At 45.4% G+C, this 19040-nt stretch overlaps 1 protein-coding gene across 3 annotated transcripts in view; it reads left to right on the forward strand.

Moving 5' to 3' along the window:
* Window positions 1–4090: 4090 nt before the first annotated feature.
* pld5 (phospholipase D family member 5) overlaps window positions 4091–19040 on the forward strand; it is a 109565-nt gene continuing 94615 nt past the window's right edge. For 2 of the 3 annotated variants that reach the window (XM_070889235.1, XM_070889237.1), the window contains exon 1: window positions 18344–18630. In XM_070889235.1, the coding sequence (XP_070745336.1) occupies window positions 18532–18630 (99 nt within the window). In that variant the 5' untranslated portion in view covers window positions 18344–18531. Of the gene's footprint in view, window positions 4181–18343; window positions 18631–19040 lie in introns of those variants that run through there. The other variant, XM_070889238.1, reaches the window with a different exon arrangement.

Raw genomic sequence — 19040 nt, forward strand, 5'->3', positions numbered from 1 at the left:
CAGGCACAATTTCATGTTTAACATTATCATACAACAGTTCCCCCTCGTTGTACATTACAATCCCATTCTCTGGTCCCTTCGTAGTTATGGGACAAGGCAGTTCCTCGGGCAATGTAGTGATTCTTATGGGGCGCGGTGTCGGAGGGGGTGAGAAACATACATACAATGATATTGCAGCCGCCCCCGCCTCCTCGTAATACCCACACAGCCCCATTCCCTTCTTGCGGATGATTGATTGCTGGGATTGTCCCGGAGGCGCGCAAATTATGCCGAAAGTACATTCATCAGGCCCTTTGACATCCCTCCGTTTAATGCATCTGCTCCTTATACCCGTGGAGCACTGTACACATACTCTTATTCTTATTAGGATTCTTATTAGGATTCACTTGTAACCATGCATTAAAATAAGTCCTGTCCTTGCTCCAGTCCTTGGCTGCTGGGATGCACATTCCGTCTGTTAAATTAAACAAGACTCCATAGTTCATGTAGTTGTTTATTTCCAGCGTGTTCTGCTGTCCGTCGGTGTTGCCCAGGGTCCGTGTATGTCGCAGGGCTATCCATATTACGAGTAGCGCCTTTCGTATTCCCATTCCGGTAAGTATTATCTGTAATTTTAAACAGACGGCCTGGTCGTCACCAGGGGTTAAGTTTTTTGCTCTACGAGTGTCCCTGTCACCCTGCAAAATCAGAAGCACAAGGTTATAATCGAACCATTTCGAGCTGAATCTGTAGGGCGTGCGCCCATGTCTTTACCCACTTAAATATTACCCAAACTCCTATTATGACCAAGGCCAAAGCTATTCCTCCAAACATCGCTGTCTGCTTTACCGTTAGGTTGGGTTTGTGGACTACACCTACCCACCGTGGGGTACATTGGCTCTATTGCCAGAGGTGATGGTGCTATGGCTGCGCACTGCACTATCCGTCTAGTCCCGTTATCTCTTCCAGCCTGTTTATCTTAGCTTTTAACTCTTCAATTTGTTTTATTGAGTATCTATTTCTTTATTGTATCAGGCAAGTATTATTACATAAGCTAGTTCTGTTTTTATTTTTGTTTCCTCTGTTAGGTGAGTCTTTTATTTCCTATTAAGAAATCCAAATTAATAATGTTCAGTGTAAAACGGCTGTCAATGGAAAGGGTTAACTCCTTTCCAGGTTTGTAAGAAGACCTGATGTCATTACGTGACTTCACGTAATCATCTGAAAAAAAGTCTTTGTGCCTTCAAAACTGGCTTCGAAATTAGGAATCCGTTAAAAACAGCATTAATCATTAGAGTAAACTCCAATGTTTTCTTAACTTCTAATTCAAGTACTTGCCAAAGAATTTTTTTTTAAATTGTTTTAAAACAAGACCACACATACAATAGCAATTTTGTTTACTGAAATTCAATTCTGTTTTTTTTTATTTCTCTCTTTCTCCTCGTTATCTTCAAAACCCTCCTGCTTGTTTAGACTGTTCGGGACTTTTTTTGATAAACACTGTCCATTTTGGAAATCTTTTCAAACTGCATTGAAACTTTTTCATAATTTAAAATTCGAATCCATGTAGAGTGTTTTTTACTTATTCCAATTTTTTTTCCCTTCTAATTAAACCAATATCTTTTTCACAGCAAACATCAACTAGTATTTAGTAAGTTATGTCTTTTTCCATTTAGTCCGTTACATTTTTTTTTTCTTTCTTCAAATTAGGTTTTGTATTTTACACGGAGGGTTCGTAACTCCATAAAGTTGTTAATTTAAAATCATTTGTTTACTTTCAAAGTGGCGTCTTTATCTTTTTCTTTTTCTCCATAACTGGAATGGAGTCCAGCTTTGAGAGTTTGAGGGCTGCCTTTCGTTATCTCAAAATGCTCCAGTTTCAAACTCGTTACTAAAGCTTGCTGTTTTTTAACATTTTTCAAAAGTCCCTTTTACACCTTCGCAGATAGCTCGCCACTCGCCCAGAAGTTTGACCTGATCAGATTTAATTTAATAATTTTTTTTTTTGAATCCACCTCAGTATTTTCTGTGCCTTCTCTGAATATCTCAAAATCCCAATTCAAACTTTGTAATTTCAATCTTTATTTAAAACTTTTTTTTTTTGCTAGAAGCTCTTTTTTTTTTTAAAGCATTCTTTATCTCATTCCGAGACTAAATTTATGTCTTTCAACCCAATCAATCATTGCATGTTTTCTTTCGGCAAGTAAGTGAGTGTGTCAAATAAATCTTTTGCTCAACAAACCTATCCTTTATTTGTTTATTTTCCTAGCTCCGTAACTTATCATCCGAATAAATCCACACCTGCGTTTCTAACTTAAATGTCTTAAAACTTCCCACATACAGGACAACATTACAAAGGGTTAAAAAAAGACTTTCACTCTGTTTCTAAAATAAACAGACACTTGCATTCCTCTTCCAACCAGGCTTTCGGAACATGAAAACATAAAAAAAATTCATTCTGCAGTCAAAAATCACACACACTTCTCACTCAACGATCAGACATTTACAACAGTCTCTCTTCTTGTTTTGGCCGGCTCTATTTTTGGATCCATGACCTTTCAGGGAATTCATAGTTTTATCTAAATAATTCCTCACATAACTAGTTCCTGAGGATTCCACCCTGCTTTAATCATTTTTTCAATTAGCTTCTTTTGTTTTTCCGCCAGGTGGCGGGTAAGCGACCCTTCTGGTCCCCACTCGAGTTTACTTGTTTTCATGGCCATTCCTGGGTAGGACTAGTACCGTTAGGAATCTACTCTCAGAGGTCCGCTTTCTTTCTAGCGCGACTTGTAGTAAACTGTCTCTTGGCTACTGTCAGGTCACAAGTTCTGCTGTTACACAAACTTATACAATTCTTAAAACGCGTTTAAGCAATTTCCCGCAGTGCTCTACGCCTCCTTAATGACTACCTACCACCGCTCGGCCCGTTGGTCCGACCCTGTTCACAGGTTTGGATTCCGTTAGCCGCTGTACACCGCTTGGTTCTACTCCGGGGTATTTCAAATTACACTACTGGGTCCAGAAGATGTCTCTCGGTATCACGATCCCACGGCCTAAGTGTGTTCCCTACGCCTACTTGGTTCCTGGCCGTCACGTGGGACAAAAGTCCTCTTAATTCAGGCTCAGGCTAGGCGTTTGAGATATTAGACCGTCTCCTCGTGTCGATCAACCAGCTTCCACCTTCCGCACCCTTTATACTTAAAAATCGTTTTTTTTTATACTCACCCGGGTTTTTCCAAGGGCGTCCAGCGACTCCGGGAAATCCCGTCGACTACGCCACTGTTAGCGTTAGTGTTTTCTCAGAAGAATCACTCAACACTCAGAGTCGGTTCCAATGCTGATGCGGCCTTTATTACGCTTAGCGGGGAGGAAATCACAAGACTGAGTCCAGGCTTCTCTCCACAGAACAAAGGGTTACATTCACTTTTATATGTTTCACAACAGTTACAAACAGTTTACTACAGTTACACAGCCCATCACGGCTGGACACAAGCCAATCACAACGATTATAGATTACATATAGGTTCTTTTAACCCAATAGAATTCCCCTTATGTCTCAGGAACCATGTGTTCGTCTCTTGTCAGCTTGGGCTGATTGATATAGGTTCTCTCACTAGTTCTTTCTTCTTGGAGAAATAATTAGTTTATAACCTTGTTTACAGGAGATGGGTTCTCTTATCTCTTTCTTCCTGGGGAATTAATTGGTTTATGGCCTTGAATACGGGAGATGGGTTCTCTCCTCATTATTCTTATCCTGCATCCAAGGCATTCCTATAGTGGGCCTCACAGGGTTATTGCTCGGTCATTGAACATTCAACAGTTCACAGCTTGACTACCTGATTTCCCATCGTGCCTGGGCAGCCATTTTATGTGTGGCCACTTTAAACTTATATGCATTTAGATATATCTAGCAGGTGCCTAATGCCTAGTATTCTGGTATATTCTAAAGGTGCCTACCTCCTACAACAAAGTTAATAATAAAAAAACTCTTGAGTTGTTCATTATTTTTCTCTGACTGAACCACTATTCATACGCCTCTGTTTTGGTTTTTCCCTTAGTCACAGCAGAAGTGCATCGTAGGCTTTGCCCTAGTTTGCTGTTTCGCCATCTCTGTTGCGCTCATATTTTCAGCTGTGGACATTCCCGGCAGCGGCAGTGACATCGAAGACATTACAGAGGACAACTGCAATAGGAACTGTCGGTAAGAATGAGTTTATTTGAAGCGTGTGTACGGATATAGTTCCCCTAATTTTCCTCCTCTTATCTCCTCTCCACTCTTGAATGCGCAGAATCGCATCACGGTACGGCTCCATACAGCAGGTATGCTTCCACACAATCTGGCAGTCCTCCTGTACATCATCCAAGTGGTATGCTTTTTGTTCATAGGAAGTATCACAGTAGAGCCCGGCCCTATCCCTGTGAGATCCACACACGGCACAGCCTCAATCAGGGGTCAGGGGTCAGAAGCAGGACACTTGCTCATTCCTCACCTTCCAGGCCCGTGCACGTTGCGATCAATTGTAGCCCTACTAATGCTGCCGCAATTAAGATTTGATAAGACAGCATGGGCTGGAGTTCAAACATGGAACTTCCCCGGCCAACTGGCTCAATACCACACTGGGCAGAAAAGTGCAGCCACGGAGCCAGCGGAGAAACAAAATATATTCATATTTACTAAATTAAATACACTGAAATGCTTGTTCCATCTTTTCTCCTCTGCCATCGAGCTCTTGTCAACTGGTCGAGACCTGTTTGACCAGCTGGGATGTGGCATTTTAGTACCACCTGCAATACTACTTTCGTATGATGGAAAAAGCTTATAAAGGGATGTCCCCTTTGGCTATCCATCCGATGGCCTCCTGAGATGCCGAGTGCAGAAATGAGGTGCCTCCCACGACATTTTTATGACGAATTGTTTCCTTGTGCTTGTTTATCTCTTTCTTGATTCTATTGATTTTTAAACTTGGTTATTGTTCTCATTTCCACATTCCCCACTGAACAACCTGCTTAAATACAATCTTTCTGCACAAACCAGACACGCTTGCTGCAGTGGTGCGAATAGAATAACATAGTTGCTTAAAATTATGAAAGAATGGGACATGGTTGATAGAAGCACATTGTTTCCAATAGTTGAGGGGTCAGAACAAGGGGCCATAGATACAAGGTTAGATATAAAAGATTTCGGGGGTGAAATTCGGCTGCGCCTCAGTTGGGGCAGTGTCCCGGGCGGAGCGGTAAATTTTGTGACGGCAAATGGTTTGCGTCTGCTGCCGCAACATTCATCAGCTGGGCCCAGAGTTTGGAGCAGAGCACTAAGGCAGGCGTGCCTCTTTTAGGGCGCTAGGTCGGCTGAGCAAGGCAAAATCCCGAGCTTAACAGCCGGCCTGGGCAGAGGGGAGGGGGAACCACCAAAAACATTCCCAATACATAACTCATGCTACAACAACATAAATTGTCCAAAAAAAACAATTAAAAAAAACAATCGCACTTACCTGAGGTCGGCATTACTAACCTGACTGGGACTGTTACAGCTAGGAATGCCTGCTTTCACAGGCGTTCCCACCAGGGGGCTCTACGGAGCGCTAAGGTTCGGGCGGCAGCCAAAAATCCAGCCGGTGTCGCAACCAGGGGCGTTGCACACCGGCTCGCCTCTCCCAGGCGGCACTGCTCCGCGCCCTATCGATACCGGCACCGAATGTCCTGGTGGGGCCCTGGAAGCTGGCTACCTGGGCGGCAGTGCTTTCCGCCCCCATTGCCACCCCTCCAGGGCACTAAGAGGGGCAGCAAACTACCGAAAATCCAGTCCTAATTTAGAACGGAGGGCAGGCGAAGTCTTTTGACACAGTGAGTTGAGAGGCTGTGGAATTCACTTCCAGGGTTAGTATTTGAGACTGCATCTATGTTGCCATTGAAGATGAGATTGTGTGGGTGATTTGTCCCCTTCCCCTCTATGTGCTGCCAGTTTCTAACCCCACCCCCGCCATTGTGTAACACAGTGGTTCACTTACTAACCCAGCTGAAACATAACATAGGAACAGGAGTAGTCCATTCAGCGCCTCGGGTCTGTTCCGCCATTTAATGAGAACAAGGTTGATCTGTATTTTAACTCCATCAACCTGCCTTGGCTCCATATCCTGTGATTCACTTGTCTAGCAAAAATCTATCCATCTCAGATTTAAAATTATTAATTGAGCCAGCATCGACTGCTTTTTGTGGCAGTGAGTTCCACACTTGCACCGCCCTTTGCTTGTAGCGTTTCCTACCTTCTCCCCTGAATGACCACGCTCTGATTTTAAGGTTATGTCCCCTTGCCCAAGACTTCCGCACCAGCAGAAAATGTTTCTCTCGAACTACCCTGTCAATACCTTTCAAAACCCTAAAAACTTCAATCGCATCACTCCTCAACATTCCAGCGAATACAAGCTTAGTTTATGTAATTTGGCAAGATCTGAGCAGTACTGTGAATGTCGTCCAAGTTGACATTTGAAGCATAGTACTTTATGTAACGTGTTATTGGGCTGCCTCAAAATCAATTGTAATCATTCATTTAAGGGGACTTGTTAATTTCAATGGGCCTCTGTAGGATTATTTTGGAAATACTCCATAAAGAAAAATGTCTGTGACAGAATCAAAGTATGAGAATACATAAGAACATAAGAAATAGGAGCAGGAGTAGGCCATTTGGCCCCTCGAGCCTGCTCTGCCATTTAATAAGATCATGGCTGATCTGATCAAGGACTCATAGAAACATAGAAAATAGGTGCAGGAGTAGGCCATTTGGCCCTTCTAGCCTGCACCGCCATTCAGTGAGTTCATGGCTGAACATGCAACTTCAGTACCCCATTCCTGCTTTCTCGCCAGACCCCTTGATCCCCCTAATCAGCTCCACTTCCCTGCCCGCTGCCCATAACCCTTTATTCCCGTATCGCTCAAAGATCTGTCTATCTCCGCCTTAAATATATTCAATGACCCAGCCTCCACAGCTCTCTGGGGCAGAGAATTCCACAGATTTACAACCCTCTGAGAGAAGAAATTCCTCCTCATCTCAGTTTTAAATGGGGCGGCCCCTTATTCTGAGACTATGGGCTAAACTTTCTTTTCATTTTCGGCGGGTTTGCGACGATTTTCTCGGCAGTACAGCTGCTTTTCCGCCCGGCGAAAGTTTCCCCCTTAATTTTTCAATGGTATCGCCCAAATCTCAAAACGCCCACCAGGACCAAACCGCCGACGTGCAATGCCAAGAAAATCGCCAGGGCTTAAGTTTGGCCTCAACGGAAGCCCATCAGGATTGCCGAGGGAACCGACCTGTGAAAGCTGCTTAAACAGGGTGGTAGGTGAGTAGTCTGCAAAGAATGGTAAGTTAAAGGTTATTTATGTACTTATTTTTAATTGTAAAAGGGCGATTAGCTTTAAAACTGTCTTGGGAATGATTTTTAAATTTTTTTTTTTGTGAGTTTTAAAAAACTTTCCCCCCCTCCCTAGGCCTAACCGCAGCCTTGGACTAAATTTTAAAAAATAGTACGTTTTACTTAGCCTTAACCGCGAGAAATCCGCCGAGAATAATGGTGCAAGATCCATTTTCTCACCGGCCGATTATTTTTAACTTAAAAGAGGAAATTCTCGCCAGCGTTAGCGGTTTTTCTGGGCGGGCAATCGGGCATTGAGGGGCTCTCGGGAAAGTCTAGCCCTTGGTCCCCTAGTTTTAGTTTCCCTATGAGTGGAAATATCCTCTCTGCATCCACCTTGTCGAGCCTCCTCAGTATCTTATATGTTTCGAAAAGATCACCTTTCATTCTTCCGAACTCCAATGAGTATAGGCCCAACCTACTCAACTTATCCTCATAAGTCAAACCCCTCATCTCCGGAATCAACCTAGTGAACCTTCTCTGAACAGCCTCCAATGCAAGTATATCCTTCTTTAAATGCGGAGACCAAAACTGTAGGCAGTATTCTAAGTGTGGCCTCACCAATACCCTGTACAGTTGTAGCAGAACTTCTCTGCTTTTATACTCCATCCCCCCTTGCAATAAAGGCCAACATTCCATTTGCCTTCCTGATTACTTGCTGTATCTGCACGCTAACTTTTTGTGTTTCATGTACAAGGACCCCCAGGTCCTTTTGTACTGCAGCACTTGCAATTTAATTTATAATTTGCTTTTCTATTTTTTCTGTTAAAGTGGATAACCTCACATTTTCCCACATTATACTCCATCTGCCAAATTTTTGCCCACTCACTTAGCCTGTCTATATCCCTTTGCAGATTTCTTGTGTCCTCCTCACAATTTGCTCTCCCATCCATCTTTGTATCACTAGCAAACTTTGTTACATTACACTCGGTCTCTTCATCCAAGTCATTAATATAGATTGTAAATAGTTGCGGCCCCAGCGCTGATCCCTGCAGCACCCCACTAGTCACTGTTTGCCAACGGAAAATGACCCATTTATCCCGACTCTCTGTTTTCTGTTAGTTAGCCAATCCTCTATCCATGCTAATATATTACCCCCAACCACGTGAGCTCTTATCTTGTGCAGTAACCTTTTATGTGGCACCTTATCGAATGCCTTCTAGAAATCCAAATACACCACATCCACTGATTCCCCTTACCCACCCTGCTCGTTACATCCTCAAAGAACTCCAGCAAATTTGTCAAACATGATTTCTCTTTCATAAAACCATGTTGACTCTGCTTGAGTAAATCATGCTTTTCCAAATGTCTTGCTACTGCTTCCTTAATAATGGACTCCAGTATTTTCCCAACGGCAGATGTTAGGCTAACTGGTCTATAGGTTCCTGCTTTCTGTCTGCCTCTTTTTTAAAATGGAGGCGTTACATTTGCGGTTTTCCAATCTGCTGGGACCTCCCCAGAATCCAGGGAATTTTGGTAGATTACAACCAATGCATCCACTATCTCTGCAACCACTTGTTATATGACCCTAGGATGCAAGCCATCAGGTCCAGGGGACTTGTCTGCCTTTAGTCTATAGTACTACTTCTTTAGTGATAGTGATTGTATTATGTTCCTCCCTCCCTATTGCCCCTTGATTATCCACTATTGGGATGTTTTTAGTATCTTCTACCGTGACGATCGATATAAAATATTTGTTCAAAGTCTCTGCCATTTCCCTGTTCCCCATTATTAATTTCCCAGTCTCATCCTCAAAGGGACCAACATTTACTTTAGTCACTCTTTTCCTTTTTATGTACCCGTCGAAACTCTTACTGTCTGTTTTTATATTTTTTGTTAGTTTGCTTTCATAATCTATCTTCCCTCAGTTTATTATTTTTTTAGTTGTTCTTTGCTGGCTTTTAAAAGTTTCCCAATCCTCTGGCCTCCCACTAGTCTTGGCCACATTGTATGCCCTTATTTCCTTAGTTAGCCACAGATGGTTATCCCTTCTCTCACAGTCTTACCTTCTCATTGGGATATATTTTTGTTGAGAGTTATGAAATATCTCCTTAAAAGTCTGCCACTGCTCATCAACTGTCCCACACTTTAATCTATTTTTCCAGTCCACTTTAGCCAACAGTTTGAAGAAAAGTCCTGCAGATCTTTCATAGAAACATAGAAACATAGAAAATAGGTGCAGGAGTAGGCCATTCGGCCCTTCGAGTCTGCACCACCATTCAATAAGATCATGGCTGATCATCACCTCAGTATCCCTTTCCTGCTTTCTCTCCATACCCCTTGATCTTTTTCGCATAAAAAATGAAATATTTTTTGGGGTTGGGGGCGGGTAACATTGATAATAGTTTACATTGTACATGGCCTGAGGAAATAAGGATCTCGATACGCTCAATGGCGTTTTCTTGTTCCAGATGTTATTTGTTATGTTAAATTCCACCCACTTCTCTCATTTAATCTTCGTGTAATATCTGCACCTTTGCGTATTAGTAACATTTGTGGAGTTACTATCAGCAAGATAACAGCATTTTTTTCAGGTTCCAGTTGAGTGCCATCTGTTTTACAAAATCACGCACATATGTTAGATGCTACTGATGGTAGATTTATAATAGAATATTTGCAAAGTGACATCTAAGTGGATGTCAAAGCAATCAAGGGTTAAAGATTTACATGTAGATATGGGGGTGATGAAGACAGAAGCTTTAGTCATAGTGTAAAACATGCGCTGTTGACTCGGCCAGTCGCTAAGCTTCCCTTCCAATTATCGGTCAATGGAACTAAAAACTGGGAGAGATGTAAAACGGGCTGTCGATTTGCTATCACCTGTTTTACACAATCATACAAGGTCAAAATACCCTTCAAATTTATCCATTTTTTAACTCTTCCATTCAGTAACTTATACATCAGTTAAAGAGGGAAAGATCACTGGCATATTACAAAGTTAATCATTTTCAAAAAGACCGCAGTTTATTTAAGAATGCTTTCAGCTATACTAGTGTATAGCCGAGTGTATAGCCTAGGCACTAAACAATAGAGAGATTGGCTGATTGCTGATGAGTTCAAGGCTCAGGGAAGCTCGATACTGGAACGTGCTTGTTCCTTTCTGAAAACACTGCAGATCTTCAGAGCATCCAGTGTACATGCCGCAACATCCCAAAGAACCATTGACATTAGTGAAATTCCCTGTAGTTTTCAAGAAACTAGAAAAACTCCTTTCTTGTAGATAGATACTACTACCGCACTCTGGAATATCAAGGGTATATGTGCCTCAAACCAGCCTTGGGTAGCTCAATGGGTGGTTCTTGGCGCTGTTGACCAAAACAATCGCTGTTCCTATCCCCATCACTGACAGCAGCGTTTTTACCATCTCATTGAATACCGTCTATGGATGAAGTCCATTCACCAGCTATTAGTCTGCCTGCTGGACATAGGGGAGAAATTTACCTCTGGACGATTGTTGCCACTGGTGCAATTCGAGTGGCCGTGGCCTGGGCAATTTCCGGGAACGTGGATCCTGTATGTGCTAAGATTTTCAGCTGTAAGTTGCAGCTTGAATGTGTACCATGCTGGAATATGGATATGCAACGTTTGCAATGAAAGAATTGTAAAGTTGTGTCATCATCATCATCGTAGGCAGTCCCTCGGAATCGAGGAAGACTTGCTTCCACTTTTAAAATGAGTCCTTAGGTGGCTGAACAGTCCAATATGAGAACCACAGTCCCTGTCACAGGTGGGACAGATAGTCGTTGAGGGAAAGGGTGGGTGGGACTGGTTTGTCGCACGCTCTTTCCGCTGCCTGCGATTGATTTCTGCATGCTCTCGGCGATGAGACTTGAGGTGCTCAGCGCCTTCCCGGATGCACTTCCTCCACTTAGGACGGTCTTTGGCCAGGAACTCCCAGGTGTCAGTGGGGATGTTGCACTTTGTCAGGGAGGCTTTGAGGATGTCCCTGTAATGTTTCCTCTGCCCACCTTTGGCTCGTTTGCCGAGAAGGAGTTCCGAGTAGAGCGCCTGCTTTGGGAGTCTCATGTCTGGCATGCGAACAATGTGGCCTGCCCACCGGAGCTGATCAAGTGTGGTCAGTGCTTCAATGCTGGGGATGTTGGTCTGGTCGAGGACGCATGGGGATTTGTAGGATCTTGCGGAGACATCAGTGGTGGTATTTCCCCAGCTACTTGAGGTGTCTACTGTACATGGTCCATGTCTCTGAACCATACAGGAGGGCGGGTATTACTACAGACCTGTAGACCATGAGCTTGATGGCAGATTTGAGGGCCTGGTCTTCAAACACTCTTTTCCTCAGGCGGCCGAAGGCTGCACTGGCGCACTGGAGGCGGGGTGAATCTCATCGTCAATGTCTGCTCTCGTTGATAAGAGACTCCCGAGGGATGGGAAATGGTCCACGTTGTCCAGGGGGGGCAGTGCTGTTCGGCGAGGACAGGCTGGTGGAGGACCTTTGTTTTACGGATGTTTAGTGTAAGGCCCATGTTTTCGTCCGTGTCAGTAAATACGTCGACTATGTCCTGGAGTGCAGCCTCTGTATGTGCGCAGATGCAGGTGTCGTCCACGTACTGTAGCTCGACAATAGAGGTCGGGGTGGTCTTGGATCTGGAGATGACGAAGGTTGAACAGGTTCCCACTGGTTCTGTAGTTTAGTTCCACTCCAGTGGGGAGCTTGTTGACTGTGAGGTGGAGCATGGCAGCGAGGAAGATTGAGAAGAGGGTTGGGGTGATGACGCAGCCCTGTTTGACCCCGGTCCGGACGTGGATTGGATCTGTAATGGATCTGTTGGTAAGGATCACGGTCTGCATGTCGTCGTGGAGCAGGCGGAGGATGTTGACCAACTTTTGGGGGCATCCGAAACAGAGGAGGACGCTCCATAGACCCTCGTGGTTGACAGTGTCAAAGGCCTTTGTAAGGTCGAAGAAGGCCATGTATAAGGGCTGGTGCTGTTCCCTGCATTTTTCCTGCAGATGTCGCGCTACAAAAATCATATCCATTGTGCCCCGTTGGGGACGAAATCCACACTGTGACTCCGGGAGGAGCTCCTCGGCCACGGGGAGAAGATGGTTGAGGAGGACTGTAGCGATGACTTTCCCAGTGGCTGATAACAGGGAGATTCCTCTGTAGTTGCCGCAGTCGGACTTGTCCCCTTTTTTAAAGATGGTCACGATCACTGCATCTCTCAGATCTCCCGGCATGCTCTCCTCCCTCCAGATGAAAGTGATGAGGTCATGTATTCACTCCAACAGTGCCTCTCCACCATACTTCACTGCCTTCATACTTCACTTGTTGTTCTTGAACTGTCTTATGGCTTTTTCTACCTTGTGCAGTGCTGAGGTCTCACTGAGGTGGTGGCAGGTAGCATGCTGCGGGATGGAGTCGAGAACACTCGAGTCAAAGGCAGTCTCGATTGGTGAGATCTTCGAAGTGCTCCTTCCAGCGGGCCCTGACTGCCTTGGTGTCCTTGATGAGTGTTTCCCCGTTCTTGGCCAGCAGTGGGGTGGGGCCTTAGGCGTTTGGACCGTAGATGGCCTTGACTGCGATGAAGAATCCTCGCACGTCATGACTGTTGGCCAGCTGCTGTATCTCCTGTGCTTTCTCCATCCATCACCTGTTCTTTAGGTCCCAGGATTTTTGTTGGACCTCAGCCTTGAGCCTTCTGTAATGCTGCTTTGCTGCTCCCGAGTTGGATTGTTGCTTAAAGCTCAGAAATGGCCTGCGCTTGCGATCTATTAGCTCTTGGATCTCCTGATCATTCTCATCAAACCAGTCCTGGTGTTTCTTGGTTGAGTGACCGAGCGTCTCTTTGCAGACACTGGTTATGGAGGCCTGGAGGGCATTCTGCGTCTCGGGGTCATCAAGGCACGCCAGGTTAGCTGTGAGGCGCTGATTGTATAGGGCTCTCTTAGCTGAGTCTTTGAGTGCTCCGGCATTGACTTTATTGCGGCACTGCTTCTGCTGTCCCCTCCACTTTGGGGCTATGTTAATATTGATGATGGATCGGATTAGGCGGTGGTCCGTCCAGCAGTCGTCAGCTCCTGCCATGGCACGGGTGATGCGCAGGTCCTTGCGATCCCTGGCTCGGACGATGACATAGTTGAGCAGGAGCAAAGGTGTTGCCACGATGTCTTGTATTTGTCCCTCTGGCGGAACAATTTGTTGATGATGAAAAGTTCATGTTCTAGACATGGCCGACAGCCATATAATGGGCTTACCTTGGGCTAGCAAAAATTGGGTCACATACTGACAGCCAAAACTTTGTTTACTCGTGCGATGTACCTGGTGAATGGTACTGTTGGTAGCTTCCTTCAGATGTTCCCAGATCTTGTGGATGGTGCACACAGTGTTGAACCTGATTACCATAACTGGAGAGGGCATTTACTTCCAGGCTAACTGTTATGTATTTATGCTTGGGGTCACCAGACACCAAGGGGCGCCACTGTTGGAGGTCATCGGGCTGTACGCGTGCGTGCGTGGTCACTGGTATATAAGCGTGAGTACCATGTCACGGGGGTTACTTTGGGCGCGAATAAAGTTGGATCAGGTTTACACCTGAGGCCGTTTATAGCAACAAGTTTTTTGAGTCATTACATTCATTACATTTGGTGACGAGGTAACTTAAGAACCTTCGCACGTACAATGGGCACTATTGGAATTCTGGAGAGATTCGCGGATTGGACGGATTTTATCGACCGCCTGGATCAGTATTTTGTGGCCAACAAAATGGAGGAAGAGTCTGATGCAGTTCGGCGCAGGGCGGTTTTCCTCATCGTTTGTGGTCCAAAAATTTATGGCCTCATGAAGAATCTTCTCTTGCCTTTACGTCCAACGGACAAAGAATATGGGGATTTGTGTGCTTTGATGCGTGACCATCTGAAGCCAAAAGAAGGGATCATCATCTCACACTGTTGCTTCTACACGCATGTTCATGCTGAGGGCCAGGATGTGTCGGGATTCGTCGGCGACCTGCGACGTCTTGCTGTGCCGTGTAAGTTCGGGAACGTGTTGGAAGACATGCTGCGAGATTTCTTCCTGATAGGCATCAACCATGATGTGATTCTTCGGAAGTTATTGGCCAAAGAGAAGCTAGATTTGAGCAAGGCCATCGCGACTGCCCAGGCATGCATGACGGCTGATGATAATTTGAGGCAGATATCATCGAAGAGTCGGAGCTCCACGGCATGTACTGTAAATAAGACTGTGATTGTCGTTTGGCAGAGCTGCTTATGGCAGGGCCTACTCGACTGCTTCTGTGAAACCTATAGCTGCTCAAAGTCTGCCAACTGGTACGAATCCGATTTCACCCTGTTGGCATTGTGGGGGCAATCATCGGTCTCATCAATGTCGGTTTAAACAGTACTCCTGTAATCCTGTAATGGCTGTTCGAAAGTGGGGCATCTTCAGAGAATGTGCCCACAACTGAGCAAGCGTGCTGCCACTCATCACATTGCTGATGGTGACCAGTCCAGTGCTGGCCCGGATACACAACCCGAAGAGGAAGTGTATGGTCTGTATTCATTCTTGGGAAGGAGCCAGCCGATAATCGTTAATGTGAAGCTGAATGGCGTGCCTGTATCAATGGAGCTGGACACGGGTGCAAGTCAGTCGATAATGAGCCAAAGGACATTCGACAAGCTGTGGGACACTGAGGCTGTGAAGCCTAAGCTGAGTTCAGTCAATGCCAAGTTGCATACTTACACCAAGGAACTCATACCGGTGATTGGCAGTGCAGTAGTCAAGGTGTCATATGATGGTGTGGTTCATGATCTACCATTATGGATTGTCCCAGGTAATGGTCCAACGCTGTTCGAGAATTGGCTCGAGAAAATCAAGTGGAATTGGAATGATATCAAAGCGTTGTCATCGGTGGATGACACTTCATGTGCTCAAGTGTTGAAGAAGTTTCCTCTTTGTTTGAACTGGGCATTGGTAATTTTACTGGAGCCAAGGTGCAGATTCACTTGGATTCTGATGCAAGGCCTGTCTATCATAAAGCTCGGTCTGTTCCCTACATGATGAGGTAGAAGATTGAAATTGAGCTTGACAGACTCCAACGTTAAGGGGTCATATCATCGGTCGAGTTTAATGAGTGGGTCAGTTCCATTGTTCCTGTGTTGAAGAGTGATGGCACTGTCCGGATTTGTGGAGACTACAAGGTTACGATTCACCGATTTTCGAAACAGGATTAGTACCCGTTACCAAAGGCTGATGACCTGTTCGCCATGCTAGCTGGTAGAAAGTCATTCACTAAACTAGATCTGACATCAGCCTATATGACACAGGAGCGTGTCGACATTTCTAAAAAACTCACCTGCATCAACACTCATAATAGACTGTTTGCCTACAATAGGTGTCCTTTTGTAATTCATTTGGCTGCAGCCATATTTCAGGGGAATATGGAAAGTCTACTGAAGTCCTTTCCTAGAACTGCCATGTTTCAAGATGACATTCTGGTCACAGGGCATGACACTGCTGAACATCTGAACAATCTTGAAGAAGTCTTACATCGTCTGGACAAAAAGGGACTCAGGCTGAAATGTTCAAAGTGTGTCTTCATGGCACCTGAAGTCGAATTCCTGGGGAGGAAGATTGCTGCTGATGGCATCAGGCCTACTGATTCGAAAACCAAGGCCATCAAAAATGCACCCAGGCCTCAGAATGTGACGGAGCTGCATTCATTCCTTGGGCTACTCAACTACTTTGGTAATTTCTTACCCAGATTGAGCACTTTGTTGGAGCCACTGCACATGTTACTCAGAAAAGGCGACAACTGGGTCTGGGGTATGTCTCAAGATAAAGCCTTTGAGAAAGCTAAGAATCTGCTCTGTTCAAATAAGTTGCTTGTTCATTATGATCCGTGTAAGTGTCTTGTATTGGTCGGTGATGCTTCATCATATGGGGTTGGCAAATGAGTCGGGTAAGCTACAACCTGTTGCGTATGCTTTGAGAAGTTTGTCAAAGGTGGAAAGAGCTTACAGTATGTTAGAGAAAGAAACTTTGGCCTGTGTGTATGGGGTCAAAAAGATGCATCAGTACCTGTTTGGTCTTCGTTTTGAACTTGAAATGGATCACAAGCCACAGACCTCATATGCTTACTGAAGTCTCCCCTGCTGAACTACCAATGAAGAGAAATCTTGAGACCAAGCTCTCTCTCGTTCATCCCGATTTGAATGATCGTGTTGAAAATAGACGTCATAGTCAGCAAGGGTATCATGATCATGTTGCCGTGTCACGTGACATCTCGGTCATCGATTCGCTTTATGTACTGAACTATGGTCAAGGTCCAAAGTGGATCGATGGTACTGTTACAGCCAAGGAGGGTAACAGAGTGTTAATTGTTGTGCTCAAGAATGGACAAATATGTAGAAACATGTTGATCAGATAAAACTGCGACACATGGATGAACTGGAACCGCTTGAGGAAGATGCAGTCAGTGACCAACCAACCAGTGTTCATTCATCAGAGGACTTTGCTGTCATTATTGAAACTGGACCTCCAGTCTCTGAAGTGGTCATTACCTCTCCCATCAGATCGGTTACTCAGCCTTCAGTCACAACTGACTCAGAACACTCACCTAGAACTGAAGTTGAACTGAGACGATCAACTTGTGAGAGGAAAGTCCCAGACCGTCTTAATTTGTAAAAAGACCGATATTAAGATCTTGAAAGGGGATGTTGTTATGTATTTATGCTTGGGGTCACCAGGGGGTGCCACTGTCAGAGGTCATCCGGCTGTATGTGCGCGTGTGCGGTCACTGGTATATAAGTGCGGGTACCATGTCATGGGGGTTACTTTGAGCGCGAATAAATTTGGATCAGGTTTACACCTGAGGCAGTTTACAGTATCAAGTCTTTTGAGTCAATACATTCATTATACTAACTTTCTCCATAGTGCAAGGGCTGTTCCATTGGTTGACCTACTCCATATCCTCAATCCCCGCCCTGACTTAGGCCAGCATAACTGTTATTTCAGGTTCCAAAGATTGAAGGAATCTTTGCGCTGAAACTACCCTTGCTGCCATTCTGTCTGAGCTTCAATCTGCTCCACAACAAAGCTGCTTCTGGAGATGCCTAGCCCCTTTAAGTAGCATGCTGTTTCTTATCACTGTTGTGGCCCAGCAACTCCCAGCCGCATTCAGCAACACCGCCGTGAGCCTGCCTAAAATATTGCGATGGAGATGACTGCAGAAAGGTTACTGGGGACAACGGCGAGTCCGTCAGTGGAAGGCGCTCGCCTGTCCCACCCCATCCCACCATACGCCTGCCACCCATCGACTTGGAGTGGAAAATCGAGGTTCATATCTGCAGACTGATGGCTCCAAAAGACTTGTGTTCGTGTCGCAGAAACTATTCCTTATTGAGTAAATCTTGCTGCTGAGTGAACAGTACTAATGAATCTGACTGTACTGCCTGTCAAGATTATATTTCCAGGTTGGCAATGGACATGTATAATGTAATTATCCAAACAGGCATAAAATGTAGCCCGTGAAGTCATTTGCCAAGCCCGAGGCTACGAGCTCCCCCATCGCTTGCGACTCTTGCAGACCAGTGAAGAAAGAGAAGTGCGATACCATTTACCTTTGTTTTAAAACTTTAAGCCAAGGTCTTTGCCCCAATTTTAACCCGGGGACAGTTTAGGGCGGGTCAGCAGCAGTCGGAGTTAGAAACTCACCTGCTGCTCCAAAGGTGAGACCCGTGCTATTTTAACTCCCGAACTTCATTTTAATCGGGCCGGCTGACCTCCCTCCTGGATCAGTTAAGTGTCGGGTTTGTTTGCAGTGGACCGATCGCAGCAGCTCTCCCTTTTAAGTGAAGGGGAGAGAAGTGGTGACACGGCAGCGTGATGACGTCATCAGCGCTACACTGGTGAGTGACAGCGGCAGACATCCCGCCCACCCCTCTACTTTTTTTTTATATAAATTCGTAGCCAATCGTTTCCAATTCTTTGTCAAGTCACAAACGCCAGAGGTCACCCTGCACCAGTCAAGGATCACTCTGCGCCAATGCTCCCAGCCAAAAGGCCTAGAGCCACTGCACCGTTCCTGGAAGTACTGCAATACCAGGTTCGTGCCATGGAGGTGGATGGGTCAGGTCCCCCACACCCACCCCTCTACTTACCGAACTTCCGCTCACCGCTGCCCACATTATGATTGACTTCCGGGCCGCTCGAAAAAAAAGCCAAAGAGCGGAATTTCACACAAGAGGCCACCACGTCTACCGCGGCGGAGAAAACATTCAAAACAGGGTAAGTGCACCATGTTTTTGGCAGGGGGGGGGCAATTTCGGCCCCTAAGTTTAAAAATAAAGTGTTAAACTTCTTTTGTGGTGCCAGGAGGAGCAGGAGTTCTCGGGGACGAATTTGAGTCCCGCCCCAAACGGGGCGCGCCTACTGTTTTTTTTAAAAAAGTATTTCTCCGCCCCGATCCATAGGGCGGAGAATCCGGAGAAACTTAAGACTTGGAATTTTTTTTCGGTCAGGGCGGATGTCGTGTCGTCAGTGGGGCGGAAGTGCAGGTGGGTCGGAACGGCCGTCACTCCGAGTCATCAGCGCGACGCAGACGTGTCGGGCCGCACTGGTGCATCACAACGTCTCTCCCCTTCAGTTAAAGGGGAGGGCCTCTGCGAACTCTGCAAAGTTTTTAATTTGGTCAACTG

This window comes from Pristiophorus japonicus, chromosome 9 (assembly GCF_044704955.1).
Source record: "Pristiophorus japonicus isolate sPriJap1 chromosome 9, sPriJap1.hap1, whole genome shotgun sequence".
NCBI lineage: Eukaryota > Metazoa > Chordata > Chondrichthyes > Pristiophoridae > Pristiophorus > Pristiophorus japonicus.